General features: G+C 39.0%; 1 protein-coding gene across 3 annotated transcripts in view; it reads right to left on the reverse strand.

Annotated features, from left to right (window-relative positions):
- PCSK5 (proprotein convertase subtilisin/kexin type 5) overlaps nucleotides 1–16,556 on the reverse strand; it is a 453,108-nt gene that overhangs the window by 334,469 nt on the left and 102,083 nt on the right. For all 3 annotated transcript variants that reach the window (XM_057721743.1, XM_057721745.1, XM_057721744.1), the window contains exon 4: nucleotides 926–1,069. In XM_057721743.1, coding sequence (XP_057577726.1) covers nucleotides 926–1,069 — 144 coding nt within the window. The remainder of the gene's footprint in view (nucleotides 1–925; nucleotides 1,070–16,556) is intronic.

Here is a 16,556-nt window from a genome sequence, read left to right on the forward strand (position 1 = left end):
GGTGTGAGTGGGATCCACCAGGAGCTTCTGTCAAATCCTAACAGGAATCAGAGAGTTGCATTTGCAGATAACAGCGGCCACTGCAGGCTCTCACATAACAAGAGAAATATTTTAGGAAGAACATTAACGTGTCAGGAAAAACAAATTTGAGCAGAGAATGGCATTGGGGAGATAATTATAGCATTTTTAACCAAACTTAGGGAGAAGAAGCCCATGGAAGGGAGGCATTTGAAGAGTACAAGACAGAGGAGTCACTGATCTATTTCCAGGCAGGAAATATCACGGCGGTAAAGGGGACCTACAGGTCCCTGGGACAGAAACCGACCCCAGTGTCCAGTGGGCATTGGGTATCAAGACTGTGGTTTTCAGTGCAAGTACCGAGTCTCAGCCCTTTCACTTCCTCTGTGATCTTGGGCTCACCTTATGTTCTGAGTCCTGGAATCTCACTTGTCACTTAAGCAAGGGAATTGACTGATTCCCAAGGACTATTAGGAAGATGTTCATTATTGTCCTTTATAAAGAGAGAGGCAGAGAGAGAAAGAGACTCAAAGAATAACTTGAGAAGGGTTCTAAGTACGCTTTCTCCATAAAGGAAACAAGGACTGTCATCTGGCTGTGTGGATGAACTGTTGAGAAGAGCGGCTGTTGTCACTAGCACAGGGACTGATGCTGGGGTTTCTGCCACCTTATCACCTGCTTTTTGTCATCAGAACATCAAAGGCACACAACAGTGGATTGTGGAAGAGCATTATCTCCTGCTTCCTGTCTTCCAAGAGTGCATCTTTTATAAGATAGAAGCGATACACAGAACCTATTGTATCCACTGGCTGCACTTTTTCAGTGATCTCCCCCCTTTGGGATCATCCTAATATGAGTTCCATTGTTTCCCAGGACGGAAGGTGTTCTGACCACAGCAGATACTCACGTAGTTCTGCATCAGGTCCGGATGGGTCCTCTCAATGCCATCGTCCAGGATGGTGACCACGATGTTCTTTCCTGTATAGCCTCTCTTCCAGGCTCCTTCGATATTCATGTCTGACTGGCAGGGATGTGTGTTGTCACTGCAGTGCTAAAGGAGTAAGAGGCAGAGTTGGATACTGCAGATTACCAAACAGTGAGGAGATGGGAGAATTACTTACTTCTTAAGAATGCATTAAATTAACAGCAATTTGTTGGACTGTCTATTCAAGTAGAAGCACAGAGCTCCAACTTGACAACAGGGGGAAGGACAGATGTGGGGAAGGCAAGCAAAGCAGAAATCTCTTCTGCTAGTTCTGCCCTAGTGTAATACCTTTGGAAAAACATAATTTCAACAATAGAATAATGGATGCACCATTGTAGTGTTAGCATGTATTAATGACACATAAAAAGGCATTGTAGCATTTCATTTACAAACCCAAACCAGGTAACTGAAGAACATATACATTATGATTTCTTAACCAGGCACTCAGAAAAGCCTGGCTACAAAAAAACCCCGGAAGCTTCTGTACGGTGTCAGTCAGAGGTGTACCACTGATGTAAGAAACCCACAAATGACAACAAATAACAGTTTCTTCCAACTTCTCTCAGTAAATTAACAACGAGTATTGTATCATAATTTGTAGGGGGCCAACAGACTCATTCAGAACTAATTTGAGAAGGGAAAGAAGAAGAGTGCACAGTCCAGACAGAGGACAGACATAAGAAGATGCGTATGAGGGCTTTGAAAGGCAGGCTGGAGAGGCATTGACTCTCATCTCATTATGTGTAGTGGTTTCATTCCACAATGGCTACAACATACAAACACATCGAGAAGTGAATTAAACCAGCCGTTCTTCCGATCTAATTGACTAGCATTCGCTCAATCCACACAATTATCCCTTCAAAGTCCATCTCTGTGAAATATCCCTCTGAGTGGTGTTGTTTTCCAGGTTCTTAAGGCACAGCAGAGGAACAAAGGAAAAGGGATCTGCTGTTAGCTAATGCCATGGCAACGCCAGCCACCCCAGGTCCGCACCATTTGCTATCTTCCTCCAGCTTCGAAACAGTTCAGCACTTCAGGAGGAGACGAGAACGTGGGCTCTGTATGCTCTCAGCACAATGGCAACCCCACTGCCACTGATTCATCTAGCGTATACTTTATTGAGCACTTACTACGTGCTGGGGTGTGGCAGCGAACAAGGAAGATGAAGTCCCTGTCCCCGTGACCTCTCTAAAGGCGAAACACAGACGATAAAGAAAACAAAGAAGACCACTCAGAGTGCTCCTTATGTTTTAAAGGAATTAAAAAGGGTAGGACATGCCTGGTGGCACAGTGGTTAAGAATCCACCCGCCAAAGCAGGGGACATGGGTTCGATCCCTGGTCCAGGAAGATCCCACATGCTGCAGAGCAATTAAGCCTGTGCACCACAACTCCTAAGCCTGTGCTCTAGAGCCCACAAGCCACAACTACTGAGCCTGCATGCTGCAACTACTGAGCACAGGTGCCTAGAGCCTGTGCTCCACAACAAGAGAAGCTACCACACTGAGAACTCCGTGCACTGCAATGAAGAGTAGCCCTCGCACACCACAACTAGAGACAAAGCCCGCACATAGCAACAAAGACCCAATGCAGCCAATAAATAAATTAAATAAAAATAAATTAAACACAAATAAAGAGGGTAATATGGCGGTCAATGCTGAGGGATCTGAGTACAAACCTCTCTAGGGGAAATGGTCAGAGAAAGACGCCAGTTTCAGAGAAAGTTAAATGTGAGTTGAGATATGACTGATGAGAAAGAGCTGGCTTGCCCAAAAGCTTAGAGCTTGTCTTGGCAGAGGACACAGCAAAGGCAGTGACCGTAAGGTGAGAAACAGCTTAGCACACTGAAGAAAGAGAAAGAAGATGGGATATAGCTGAAGCTTAGTGGATGAGCGGGAAAATGGCATGGAAGGTAGCAGATTAGAAGGGGCAGCAGAGCTCAGGGCATCCTAGGCTTTGTAGCCATGACTTGACTTTTATTCTAAGCAAAACCTAAATGGAAGCTCACTTCTTTCCAAATTTCATCCCTCAAAATCAAATGTTAACTAGTGGCAGATACCTCTAATACCTCCTGACATGAAGTTTTTAATTTATTCTCCAAAGGAAACTGCATTTTGAACATTATAAACACACTTGAGTAGCTTTATGGATTCATTCTAACAAACAGTGTACCCATTTTTCATCATAGATAACATCAATTTCGTTAAGAATAGGGGCTTCTATATTTTATGAACATTTGCAACTTTTTGTCACTTTCTTGACTTCCTTCTGGCGCTTGAGGCCCTGCACACACCCTCTGTTACTGCACTGATCCAAATTCCACTCTCCCCTCGCTCCCCAATTTTCAGAGCATAGCTCAAGCCCTACTTCCTCCCACAAAGCTTTCCCTCATTCTTCAGCCTAGCTGGCTATCTCTTCCCCTTCCTGGAACTCAGGAATGGAGATAGACAGACAAACAGCCATACACACACACATTCTAATCTACACAATCCAACCCCTAGTCACTGAATTCTTCTGAACTGTGGTTGACTGTTAAACTTTGTGTGTGTGAATTTTGTCTCCTTTGACTGTAAGGCCCTAGAAGACTATGCATTAAACCAAGTCTAATCTAGGATTTCAGTCAATATTGGCTGGTCGATTACATACCAGAAGTGAGGGCATATTCTCAACTTTATATCTAAGTTCACAACTGCCATATGCTTGCTCCTCCAACTTCATCAGAGATATCTAGCCAGCTAATGCTTGGTTAACAGATCATGGAAGAAACAGTGTAGATTTCCAAAATGCCCATGTTTTTCGGAAGTCTCATTCTGGCCAAGAGTTTGGGCCTCTCCTCACCAAATGCTTTCATTTAACACAAAGCAACCCTGACAGGTTTCCATTTCATTTTTTTTGTTTTGTTTTGTTTTCAAAACCTGCTCTGGCCACCTGTGGTATCGTTTGTGACATGAAGTAATGTTAATGTGGCCAAGAGGTGGGCTGGAGGAAGGAAATGCACAGGAAATGGGTCACCCACACATGGGATAACCATCCTGCAGTGGAGGGATGCTGCCTGAAATTGTAATTATGAAGAGTGAAGAAAACCAGCCGTGTATGGAAAACATGTGTGTTCAAATTGGAGCAATTAGGTTTCTTTCTTCCACCTCTGCTTCTGTTGAATCTGACTTTACCATTAAATATTTTTGCACCACTTTTTTTCTTTTCACCTGCCAACATGGTATTGATGGAAATGGAAGGAGAGGAAGTATCCAACTGATCCTTTCAATTGGATAATCTAATATATCGGGTAGCTAAAATGTCAAAGAAAAAAAAATAACCAAAGCCAGGGGTATTTCTGGCAAATGAGTGATGAGATAGTGGACCCTTAACCAGGATCCTACATCCTGAGTGTGATCTTTAGATTTTTAACACCTATTTCAAGTGGTCCAGGCTTCCAAACATGTTTCTAATGTCACTGTTTCATATGCCCAAGGTATCCAAAAAGAAAAGACTACAGAAAATACTGATGCCGTCAACATGTCCCAAATGAAAAGGAATTAATCATTTCCTAACTTCCTGATCAAAATGGTCTTTAAACTGGGCTCTATTTACTTTACAGCAATCTCTATTAAGCATCACCCAAAGGCAAAAGGAACACAGATGAGCCATGATCTCCTCATACTCAGCCTGCCATGTTGAGAAGCTCTGTGCCAGAGCAGGAACTAAGACTAGTTTCTGGAATTGTGTTACCACATACCTAGTCCCTAGACTAGTATTCACAAAAGGGGCCAGTCAGAAACTTCCAGTATATTTGAAGCTGATGAAAACCACATATGTGCATGTGTATGTAAGATAAATATTTATAGTAAATGTATGCACCTTCAGTTCTGAATAATGCCCTATATTTCAATGAAGGTCTATGCACAGATGACAGAGTATTTAGAAAGGACACAAAACAGCACATATGTGCAGAAACAATGGTTACTACCTAGGTCTCTCATTTTCTTATCCATAAACGCTTTTATTCTTTTCAGGAATGAAATTTTAGAGAGCATGTTCTGTGCGTTCTAGAAACGGCCTCTTCCACACCAGGGTTATGAGCTTTTTTGCTTATAAACCACTCTGGGTGTGTCCACTTCTCTTGTGTCTTTATAAACATATCACAGTATTTGCTCAATGAAAGAGCAGTTTATACCCAAAATAAACACCTTTGTTATGCTCTTACCACCATTTTCTTCAGACCTGGGGTGGGGAGGAACCCTCAATGTCATTATTTTTAAACTTTTCCAGGTTCTTAAGGTCTCCAATGAATTGCCAATTTATACGCTGCCAATAGCCTAACACCGAAAACATCTGTTGTTCATTGTCATCGATACAGTGCTCATAAGACTGCACCTCTAACTATACAATGTCAATAAGAGAGCAGAATTAAATACACAAAAAAATCTGTTTTAAGAAACAGATTCAAAGACATAGAAAACAGGTTTATGGTTAGTAAAGTGGGGAGACGGGAGACGGATAAATGAGGAGCTTGGGAGTAACAGATGCACACTACATTATATAAAATAAACAATAAGCTCCCACTATATAGCACAGGGAACAATATTCTATATCTTATAATAACCTATAATGGAAAAGAATGTGAAAAAGAATATATACATTCTGTATACCAGAAACCAACACAGCATTGTAAATCACTATACTTCAATACAAGTAAATAAAATAAAAATAAATAAAATTTTAAAAACCTATTTTATAGACAAATTCAGAAACATATCTAGTTAACTGAGTAAAGGATAAAAATTCTTGGAATTCCTTGTAAAATTTGCAGTCTAAGAGTTCTAAGAAATGGAAAAAAAAAAGTAGAATTGTTACTCTCTTAACAAAGAACTGACATCTGCTAGATTCTTACTATGGCCAAGCATTGTACTATTCCCTTTATATGTACTAGCTTCATTTAAGAGTCAGAAAACTATTGGAGAGAGGTACTTTTATCATCCACTTTTAACAGCTAAAGAGCATGAGACTTAGCCTGGGTAACCTTCCAGAGGTCAAACAGCTGGTCAATAGTAGAATTAGGATTCAAAACCAAGCAGCCCTATAGTCTATGGAAACTCTTCTGTTCAGAGGTGAAACAAAAAGGGCTCAGAGGAGGGCAAAATACACGCAAACTCAGATAAGGGGCAGATAATGTGTGGATGTTGGACAATATAGCTCCAGTAAAGAAATTCAAATAACAGAAATTTCACTGGTCTTAGCACTGTAATCAGTGCATTCAAGTGACAAGGGGGAACCTGGCTGGAGAAAGAGGCCTTCTAATGTTTCCTTATTCCACTTATTGCAACACATCTTTTAGCAAATCATCAGTTTCTATTTGAAAAGTTTCGATGACAGGGAGCTCACTTCTTTACTAAACAGTGAATGATGTGCTGGTAAATCAGTTCTTTGAAAACAAAATTTCTTATTTCTAGTGTCTGCCATTTTCCACGATGTAAATACTCACATCATGGCTAGTTTTAAGCTCCCACACTCACAAGATTCCTGCATGTTTAACAGTAAGCTTTCCTGAGCTGTTGGATGGCCCCCCAGCACACCACCGGGAACAGTTCACTTCATTGTTGGTCTTGCTCCATTTCTGATGAAGTCATCACTTCCCACAGCCCTGCCATCTGCTTCTCAGTACAGTTGATCCTTGAACCATGCACAGATTAAGGGTGCTGACCCTCCACAGTTGAAAATCCACGTATAACTTATAGTTAGCTCTCTGTATGCACAGTTCCCCTGTATCTGCCTTTCCCCATCACAGATTCAACCAATAGCGAATTGTGTAGTACTGTAGTATTTACCACTGAAAAAAGTCCATGTAAAGTGTAAAGTGGAGCAGTTCAAACCTGTGCTATTCAAGGGTCAAATGCACTTGGCAACCACTGGGAAGTACTTCTCAATTTCAGACAATAGTGTTACTCTCTCTTGCACTTCTTCAGAGAAGATCTTTTTTAACCTTTCATTCTCAACTGGACTTAACTTTTGTGAGTCCATAAGCAGATGGGCTCTCCTTGGGATCTATGAAGTAGAGAACTGAGGATGCCTTCACAGATTTTAGAAAATCTAAATTAAGCTAGGGAAGTTCTCAGACACTTGCAGCTATATTTATGGGCCACTTTGATGGACTTCAAAATCAAAATATTTATACTAGTATTCCAACTTTGCTAGAACCATGGATCACATCTACTATAATTTTGACAGGAGATCATTTCCAACTTACAAAATTTTAAGAATGTCCCAATTAATATCAAAGAAACATCAGAAGATAGAAACTATTAGAAGAAAGGATGTTGTACAAAATATGCCCAAAGAGAGGATGAGAATAAATCTGGTTCCTAAAATTCTACTCATAATTGAGAATCAAAAAATTGAGGCAGTACAGTCAACAGATCTTTGACAAAGGAGCAAAGGTTATATAATGGACCTAAGATAGTCTCTTCAACAAATGGTACTGGAGCAACTGGACACCCACATGCAAAAAAAAAAAAGAAAAAGAAAAAAACCCTCACAAAACAAAACTAGACATAGACCTTAAACCTTCCACAGGAATTAACTTAAAATAGCTCATAGACCTAAATATAAAATGCAAAACTAAAAAAAACTTCTAGAAGATAACACAGGAGAAAACCTAGACGATCTTGGGCATGATGATGACGTTTTAGATACAACACCAAAGATATAATGTATGAAAGAAATAATTGAAAAGCTGGACTTCATTCAAATTTAAACCTTATGCTCTGTGAAAGACAATGTCAAGAGAATGAGAGGACAAGCCACAGAATGGGAGAAAATATTTGCAAAACATAAAGGACTGTTATCGAAAATGTACAAAATACTCTTAAACTCAACAATAAGAAAACAACCCAATTAAAAAATGGGCCAGTGACCTTAACAGACACTCACTGAAGATGATATACAGAAGGTAAATAAGCATATGAAAATATATTCCAAATCATATGTCAGCAGAGAAATGAAGATTTAAACATCTATTAAGGTGGCCAAAATCCAGAACACTGACACCACCAAATGCTGGTGAGGATGTGGAGCAACAGGAACTCTCATTCATTGCTGGTGGGAATAAAAAAGTGGCACGGTCACTTTGGAAGATTGCTTGGCAGTTTCTTACAAAACTAATGTACTCTTAACCATATGATTCAGCAATTGTGCTCCTTGGCATTTACCCAAAGGAGCTGAAAATTTAGGTCCACACAAAAACCTGCAAAGGGATACCTATAGCGGCATTATTCACAATTGCCAAAACTTGGAAGCAAACAAGATGTCCTTCAGTAGGTGGATAAATAAACCGTGGTACCACAGAAAATGAAATATTATTCAGTGCTAAAAAGAAATGTGCTAACAAGTCATGAAAAGACATGCAGGAAACTTAAATGCATATTACTAAGTAAAAGAAGCCAATCTGAAAAGGCTTAAAACTGTATGATTCCAACTATATGACATTCTGGAAAAGGCAAAAATATGGAGAAAGTAAAAAGATCATTGGTTGCCAGGGATTGAGGATCAGGGGATGAATAAGTAGAGTACAAAGAATTTTTAGGGCAGTGGACATGCTCTGCATGAAACTAGAATGATGAATACATGTCATTGCACACTTGTCCAAACCCACAGAATGTACAGTACTAAGAGTGAACTCTAATGTAAACTACAGATCTAGGGTGCATGACGTGTCAATGTAGATTCATCAGTTGTAACAAATGTACCACTCTGGAGATAGATGTTGATACTGAGGGAGGCTGTGTATGTGCCGGGGTAGGTGGTATATGGGAAATCTCTGTATCTTCCTCTCCATTTTGCTGCGAAGTTAAAACTGCTCTTTAAAAAGTTAGCCTTTTAAAAGAAAAGGAATTTTGCAGAGCAGCCAAAGGATGATCTATGAATTTAGTTTAGTGGACATTTCTCTCATTTGTAAATTTTGTGATCCTCTTTGAGTCTTTCCAACCCTAACACATCTTGAATTAGAAACTTTCAGTCCTAAAAACATTTAACAAAGCAAAACCAATAAGCAAACAAACAAACAAACAAAATCTTGTCTCCTTTAAGGAATCTCTACATGTCTCATCTTAGTGTTTCAGAGTTGGTTTCAGCTATATTACCCAGCCATGCTGCTAAAGGGTAATCAGTCTCTGAGACATACCAGATATCTAAGACACTAAGACCAAGCTTACCTTTACATGTATGGTCCATTGCATGTGCCACGGTTCTCACTGTTCTCAAATTACTCAGATTTAACAACTGAGTCAGGTTCTAGAAATCTGGACCTGAAACCACATATGCTTTTCTCCTGTTTCCTTCAATTTTCACAACACCTTGCAGTTCAGGCCTTTGGCTCTATCTAATCCACTACTTTTAATCTTTCTAACTCAGTTTAGGCTTCCAATATCCTCTTGGCATTAAAACAATTTTATCAAGCACTTACTACATTCTGGCACTATATCGGCAAGGGCAATGTCACTATGCTCAAGTCCTTTAAGTCCAGTCTGTGTGACAAACGAGGAATTTTTTTTTTTTTTTTTTTTTTTTTTTTTTTTTAACAAAACCACAAGTATTGTAACAGAAGTTCTCAGGGTACTGTGGGAACATGGAACCTGGACAGGGGGGAAGCATGGGAAGGCTGAGAGCACTTTCAAGAGAAAATGATGTTTAAGCCCCCAAATATGAGTTAACTAGCCAGAGGGCAAGCAGGGGATAAAGAGGATTTGTTTATTTTCGATAAGGGTATGGAATAATCAAAGAGAGACTGGAGTGTTAAAAGAACTGAAAGAAATTTAAGGGTTTTAGGATAGGGAATGATATGGTTTGGATGTCTAAAGTGTTCTCAAACCTAATTCCTTAGAAAAACACTTGATCTCCACTCACTTTGACCCCTGCAAAGCTGTTCATGCCCAGGGTTCTCAGTCTCCCCAACACCAGTATATGCATCTATAGCTGCTCTCCTTCTCTATAAACACCCATCAGCAAATCCTTCCAAACAGCTCTTGAACCTGACCTCTTCCCACCATCTTCCTGGCTACAAACTGATTCAAACTACAATCATCTCTCACTCCTCTACAGTCTGTTTTCCATACAACAGTAAAAGTGATCATTATAAACTACGTCAGAGTTATCCTCAATAGACAGTCCCAATAATTCCCAATGACTTTCCCTCACACTTTCAATAGAACCCCAGGTCCATTTCCATGGCTCAAACCTGATTTGGACCTGTCTCCCTGACCTCTTGCCCCACCCCTCTGGTCCTCATTCACCCTACTCCCCCACACTACCCTCTCCCATCCCACCTCTACTATCATCTCAAGGCCTTGACACTTGCTACTCTCCCACACGAGGATGTTCTTCCTTAGCTATCCACGTGGCTCCCTCTCTTATGCTCAAATATCACCTAAGAGAGGCTCTTCCTAGTAAACCTATCTGAAATAGCATTCTACGTCATTCTCTACCCTTGACTCTGATTTCCTTTTCTTCACAGCATTCCTAACTACTATATCATTTACCAATTTGTCTCTTTATTGTTTGTCTCCCACACTGGATTGTCAAGTTCGTGAAGGCAGTCACTTTGCCTTATTTATCTCTGTATCCACACTGTCTAACACATAGAAGTTCAATAACTATATGCCAGTTGAATGAATACATTGAGTTTTAAAAAGCCATTGTGGGTCCTCTAGAACATGGAGACCAATCAATTGCAAGAGAACTCTAATGATTGAGAGATGACAGTGGTCTAGATTAGCGGCACCATGAAAACAACAGTATTTGATATAGTAGGCATTCTACACATTTGTTGATAATGACAGTGAATGAGTATGGTGAGAGAAGAGAGAGGAATCAAGAATGATCAAATATGTGCCTTGGACTATAGAGTAAAAGATAGGATCACTTACTGAGAAAAGAAACACAGGAAGAGGAGAAAATCTGGCTGGAGAATGAAAATATTGAGTTCAGTTTTAGAAACATGGAAATTTAAATAACATCCAAACAGGAGTAGCCCGTAGCGATTGGATATGTGGATCTAAAGTTTCTTTCTGCCCAGATCCACAAGTGAATTCTTCCTAAAATTTTGGCATCATGCTGTTATTTCCCACCTCAAATCTTTTTCACGTCTATAAACCACTAATATCTTGGCCTCCGAGTTGCTCCACAATCTGGCAATGAACATACACTGTCCAGTGCCATTTGTTGCCTCAAAGTTCAAAAATCCTTAAGGGCAGCATACACTGTATACATTTGATGGTCTCAGCAAATTCAAGGTCATTACCACCTGTGGCTGAGTGCAAGAATGGACACAAGTCTCCACTGTTCCCTGTGCCTACGGCATTTGTAATCCTTCCCATGAAGCAAGGTTTTTCTTCACCCTTTGATTCTAGGCAGGCCTGGTGACTTGCTTTGGCCAAAAGAGTGTAGCGGAAGTAACAGTGCCTCGTTTCCACACTTCCCACACCCTTTCGCTTGTAATCCTTCCTGGCTGCCATGTGAACAAGCCAAGGTAGCCTGCTTGAAATTGGGAGACCACATGGAACACATAAAACTGTCCCGGCCAAAGCCATGCTAGACTAGCTAGCCCCCAGCTGACCTGCAAATAGCTCACAGACACATTCACGAGCCAACATGATACCAGAGAACTGTCCAGCTGAGTTCAGCCCAAATTTCAGACATGCAGAATCATAAAACTAATAAAGAGCTGTTGTCTTACACCACAAAATTTGGGGGTGGGGGTGGTCTTTATACAGCAAAAGCTAACTAATACATGAGGTTATAAATCTGAGGGAAGTAAGTCAAACCAGAAAGACAGGAGAAAAACAAATCATCCAATCAAGGTGAAATAGTTTATCTAGAAGAGAAGAAGAACTGGCTGTATAATTGAGGAGGAAGCACAGTAAGGACACAATGTATCAAATATACAATTCTAAAGCAAATTCTAAGATCCCTGTGATTCATTCCCTTTATGGGAAGCCCAGTGTTTTCCTGCTCACCCCTTCTAGTGCTCATATCAGCAATTTCTGATTATATATAGATTTTATCTTCTCAGTGAAATTACAGGCCACTTGTAGTAATGAAGTCTGTATTTTGCATCTTTATAACCTCTGGAGTTCACAGCAAAAATACTCAACAATTAATGAATTAATATTTATTTAAGAGAGAAGGCAGAAGTAAATGCTGAGATAAAATGAGGAAGAAGATAATTTACATAGCTAAGACGTAAATGCACATAATAGCAAATGTTCAAGTAAGATCTAGAAAACTTTGTCTTCTGCTCATGGCTCATAAGAGGGCACCTGCTTATTCAACTTTACCAACAAAAAGATTCAAGAAATAACACGGGAAATGTGCAGGGGCTAAATAACTACATAAGAAAAGAGAACATTCATTTAGGGGTGCTGGTTATGCTAATGCCCGGCTAATAGTGCTCAACACTCCTGGCAGACAATGTCAGGAGAGATCCAGCACGGTGACGAGAGGAGCTGTTATCCCCGCAGGCCTGGTGGGAAATGCCTCCTGGCTGGAGAGGAATTCAGCGGTGCAGGTCTGTTTCCTTTGGAACAATGCAGGGCATGATTCTCTGGTATCATCAATGGCTCAGTTTTAATGCTATCTTTCCTCCTAGGTCATGCAGTAAATTCTTCCACAAGTTGAGGAGAAGCTCCGTGTTACCATACAACTTTTCCTGACTATGAATCAAGCACCAAGTATTCGCAATATACTATTCTCTGCCCAAATTGTGCAATTAGTAAATTAGTAAGTTGTGTTTGCTTACGGATGATCTCAATTGAAATGCTTTCCTTAAGTGCCCATAAAGCCAAGAAATAATTCCTACACTGGAGCTCTTGAAAATGAAGTTGAGAAGCAACTGAGCTGCATTATTTAATAATTATGCAAACATTAGCAAGAAGCAAACCTCATTCCTTTCTAAAATGTAACTTCTTTGCTTACATTGTTTACAAAATTCTGCTTGCATAGAACTCTTCACCCTCTTGTCTCCTTTATGCATAAATCTGACTCAGAAACTCCTGTCTCTTCTTTTTTCATCAAGATCTCAGGAAGAAGAGCTCACAAATTGGAGGACTTAAATGAGTAGGATGCAGTATGGTTTGGATAAGCCTAACCAGCTGACTTCAGAACTCAGTTGCTGCACTGTTTTTATGTTTTTAAAGTCACAGAAGAAATTTTGGGGAAAAAATGAGAGAAAAGATTTTTTTTTTTCTAATATTAGAGACATTTAAGGTCAAGGGGGAAGAATTTGAATATCATTTGAAGATATGTGAATATACCCTTACTAATATGTCATCTTTCTTCATTTATATTATTTCATAAATGGCAGTATTCTTATGAAACACAATAGTAGAAGCAGCCATTTTTCAGGGGAGAAAAAAATCCATTTTACAGTTAGAAAAATAATGAAGAGCTAAACCTATACAAGATCTTCCCAAAGTGTCAATCATTGTGCTATCAGGTTTTGACCACATAATCATTTCCTCTTAAATAGATGGATGAATTGATAGATGGATGGACAAATGGATTGAAGGACAGATGGATGGACAAAAAATGGATGGACAGAGAAGCAAACAAACAGACAATACATGCAGGTTACCTTCCAAATCTTATTACATTTCAATTTTATTTTCGAATTTCTATTGAAGGATGTGTACCTTTCCAGGACCCTCCAGAACTGCTGAACAGTAAAAGCCACTTCCTCTTCCTTAAGTCAACTCCTCAAACTCCCATAGATGAGATGCTCCCAAAGGATATTTTCAATCAAGACCAAGTCACAAAATGAAACACACATAGAAGCAAGAGGATACAGAGGGATGGCAGAGGAAGAGAGGGTCAAATTCATGTAACAGTGAAGCTACACATATTCAAGCAATATCCAGCACTATTAGATAGCTCATTACTTTCCAGAATAAGAACTTCATGAACTTTCCTAATAGAACATAAGCTTAATGTATTTAAAGTTCATATAGAGCAGCATAAATTTAGTCTTAAATATTAACAGTGGTTCCCCTAATTCTTGTTTCAAAAAAGGACACTGAAATAGATACCCTTAAAAGGACAAAAAAGATGTGTTAGTATGTTGGAATTGTATATAAAAGTTAATGGGATGTGGAATTTCAAACAGCCCTTTCAGATTTTAACTTTGTTTCTCTCTGGATATATGAGATTACTGACTCAACTTCCTGAAGGTTCTGAAAGGTTTTCACCATGCCCTCTAATATGTCATTACCTCAAATACAGTAGTTCTAAAAGAAACCTGTGATAATTGTGGTATAGAAACTCTGAGAAGAGAGAATAATATTATCAGTGTGTCAAAACTGTTATTTTTAAAATTAAGTGATCATATCGGAAGAGAGGATAGTCAAAGCTCACATGGTCATGATTAGTCGTCAACAAAATCTGAGTTCACTTTTGCTTTCCTGTCAACACAATAGCCCACTTGGACACCCATGAATCTTTCCTTTTTCCTGGTAACATGAATTCTTCAGGTATAATCTAGTCTTTATGTTTTTATACAGTCAAAGAAGAGGTCTGATATTTATAGTGGACCAAAAAATAAGTGTGCTGCTTAGAAAAAGACAGAAATTCCTTAGTATCAATACATGTGGCTTGTATTGTCAATGTTTTTTTTTTTTCCCATATAGTACAAACTAATGACCCCAAAACTTAATGGCTGAAAAAATTATTATTATGGCTCACAGTTCTATGGGTTGGCAGGGCTCAGCTGGGTGGTTCTCCCTTGGGGCTTCCCATGCAGTTGCAGTCAGATGTCCACTGGGGCTAGATGCATCTGAAGGCTTAACTGACATAGAAGTTTAAGATGGCTTCTTCATTCACATGAACAGCTGGAGAATTTTCAACCTTCTGTGTAAAATTCAGTTATTAATGCATACCTGTCCCAGTTGAGTTACCTTAAGTCTTTCTGAAAGATATATATCTATTGTATAATGATTTCTAGTCTATAATAGCTAGAGGAATGGCAGTTCCATTGCCATTTCTCTTCATCTGTTAACTGTCAAAACATTCCATTCATTCACTTATGTTTTATTAGTTTGTTTCTAACTTTCCACTGCTAATTAAATGCTTTCTACATGCTGAGCCTACATCAGGGAATGAGAAAACACATGGTCTGGCCTTCACAAAGTTTACATTCAACTTGGAGTAGACAGATAATAAACAGACAAATGAGACAAACAATAATAATTGGAGGTTATCGCAATAGTTATAAAGGAAATAAAAAAGAGACCTTGGATAACAACAAGGAAAATATGCTATTAAATTTATACCTTGAATTCTTTACAATTTTACTACTATTAAGCTGACTTTTATTCAACAAACACAGAAATTTCATTTTGAAAAAAGATGTTTATAGGTATCAGGCAATAAACCCCAGCCTTAGAAAAGCAGGTTAGAGCAAAATTGAGATTCCTGACCTACTGCCATTTAAAATTTAAAAAGTAAAACAAAAAATATTTTCAAATAAAATTTTTAAACCAAAACATTTTCTAAGACCAAAAACCCATAACAACAGTGTGATATATGCTGTTACTGTGACGCATCCACAGAAAAAATAAAGCTATGTTGCAAAGCAAAAACAATCTCACCTCCAACAACCAGCCAAATCAATTCAGATAGCTACTAACAAGCCTGCTTTAATATTGTTCCTTCTAGACTGAGTAAAAATAATTGTCTGAATCACCCTGACATCTTTGCTTTCATTTTCCACTTCAAGATGTAAACGAGTATAAAATCTACAAAGTGGCTTGAAAGGACAATGAAACAGTTTGTTTTGATGGGCCAATACTATGTCTAGTGCTTCTTCTCCTGTAGCAAGTGTAGATGCTTCAGAAAAGATGAAGGATTCCGTAATGCATCTGATTAGCTACTCAATAAAGGAACCTACAGAGAAGATTGCCTCTTTGACCTGGGAGATTTTCTCCAGAGCCTGGAGTATAATGAGCAAGGAAACTAAGTCATTTGTCTTCTACACTAGCAAGCGTAATTGCCAATGTTTCTCTTATTAATAAAAAAGTCAAATCCTTTAAAGAATCTAACCAAGCAACTTGCTATAATAGCATCCTACAGAATTTCTTCTGTTAGAGAAAAATAACAATTCCATAAAAGTAGTTATACAAACATAGTGGCACATCTTCATTTATAGGGTACGGTCGCTGAACTCTCTTTATAGGAACTCTTAAAATGGCATATTCAGGGTAAATTGGAACACTGCTCTTGTAACCCAAGTCACATTTTTTTTCCATTCACTAACGAAAGTAGTATTGTTAACACAATTAAATTTAACACTAATGATGCAGCTTTCCACAAACACACTCACCAGGACTACATACATATTTTAGAACACAGTTTTCCAAGCATCTGTGGTCCTTCCAATCTAATTAGCAAGCTCTTCATGGGTAACTAATATGAATACTTCATACACAATCATGGTCCAAAACATTCCCACATCTGGCAGTGGTATGTTTTCACCTTCGATTTAGGATAGGGATTTCCAAAATGGAAAAAGTGCAG

Source organism: Hippopotamus amphibius, chromosome 2 (assembly GCF_030028045.1).
Source record: "Hippopotamus amphibius kiboko isolate mHipAmp2 chromosome 2, mHipAmp2.hap2, whole genome shotgun sequence".
Classification (NCBI taxonomy): Eukaryota; Metazoa; Chordata; class Mammalia; order Artiodactyla; family Hippopotamidae; genus Hippopotamus; species Hippopotamus amphibius.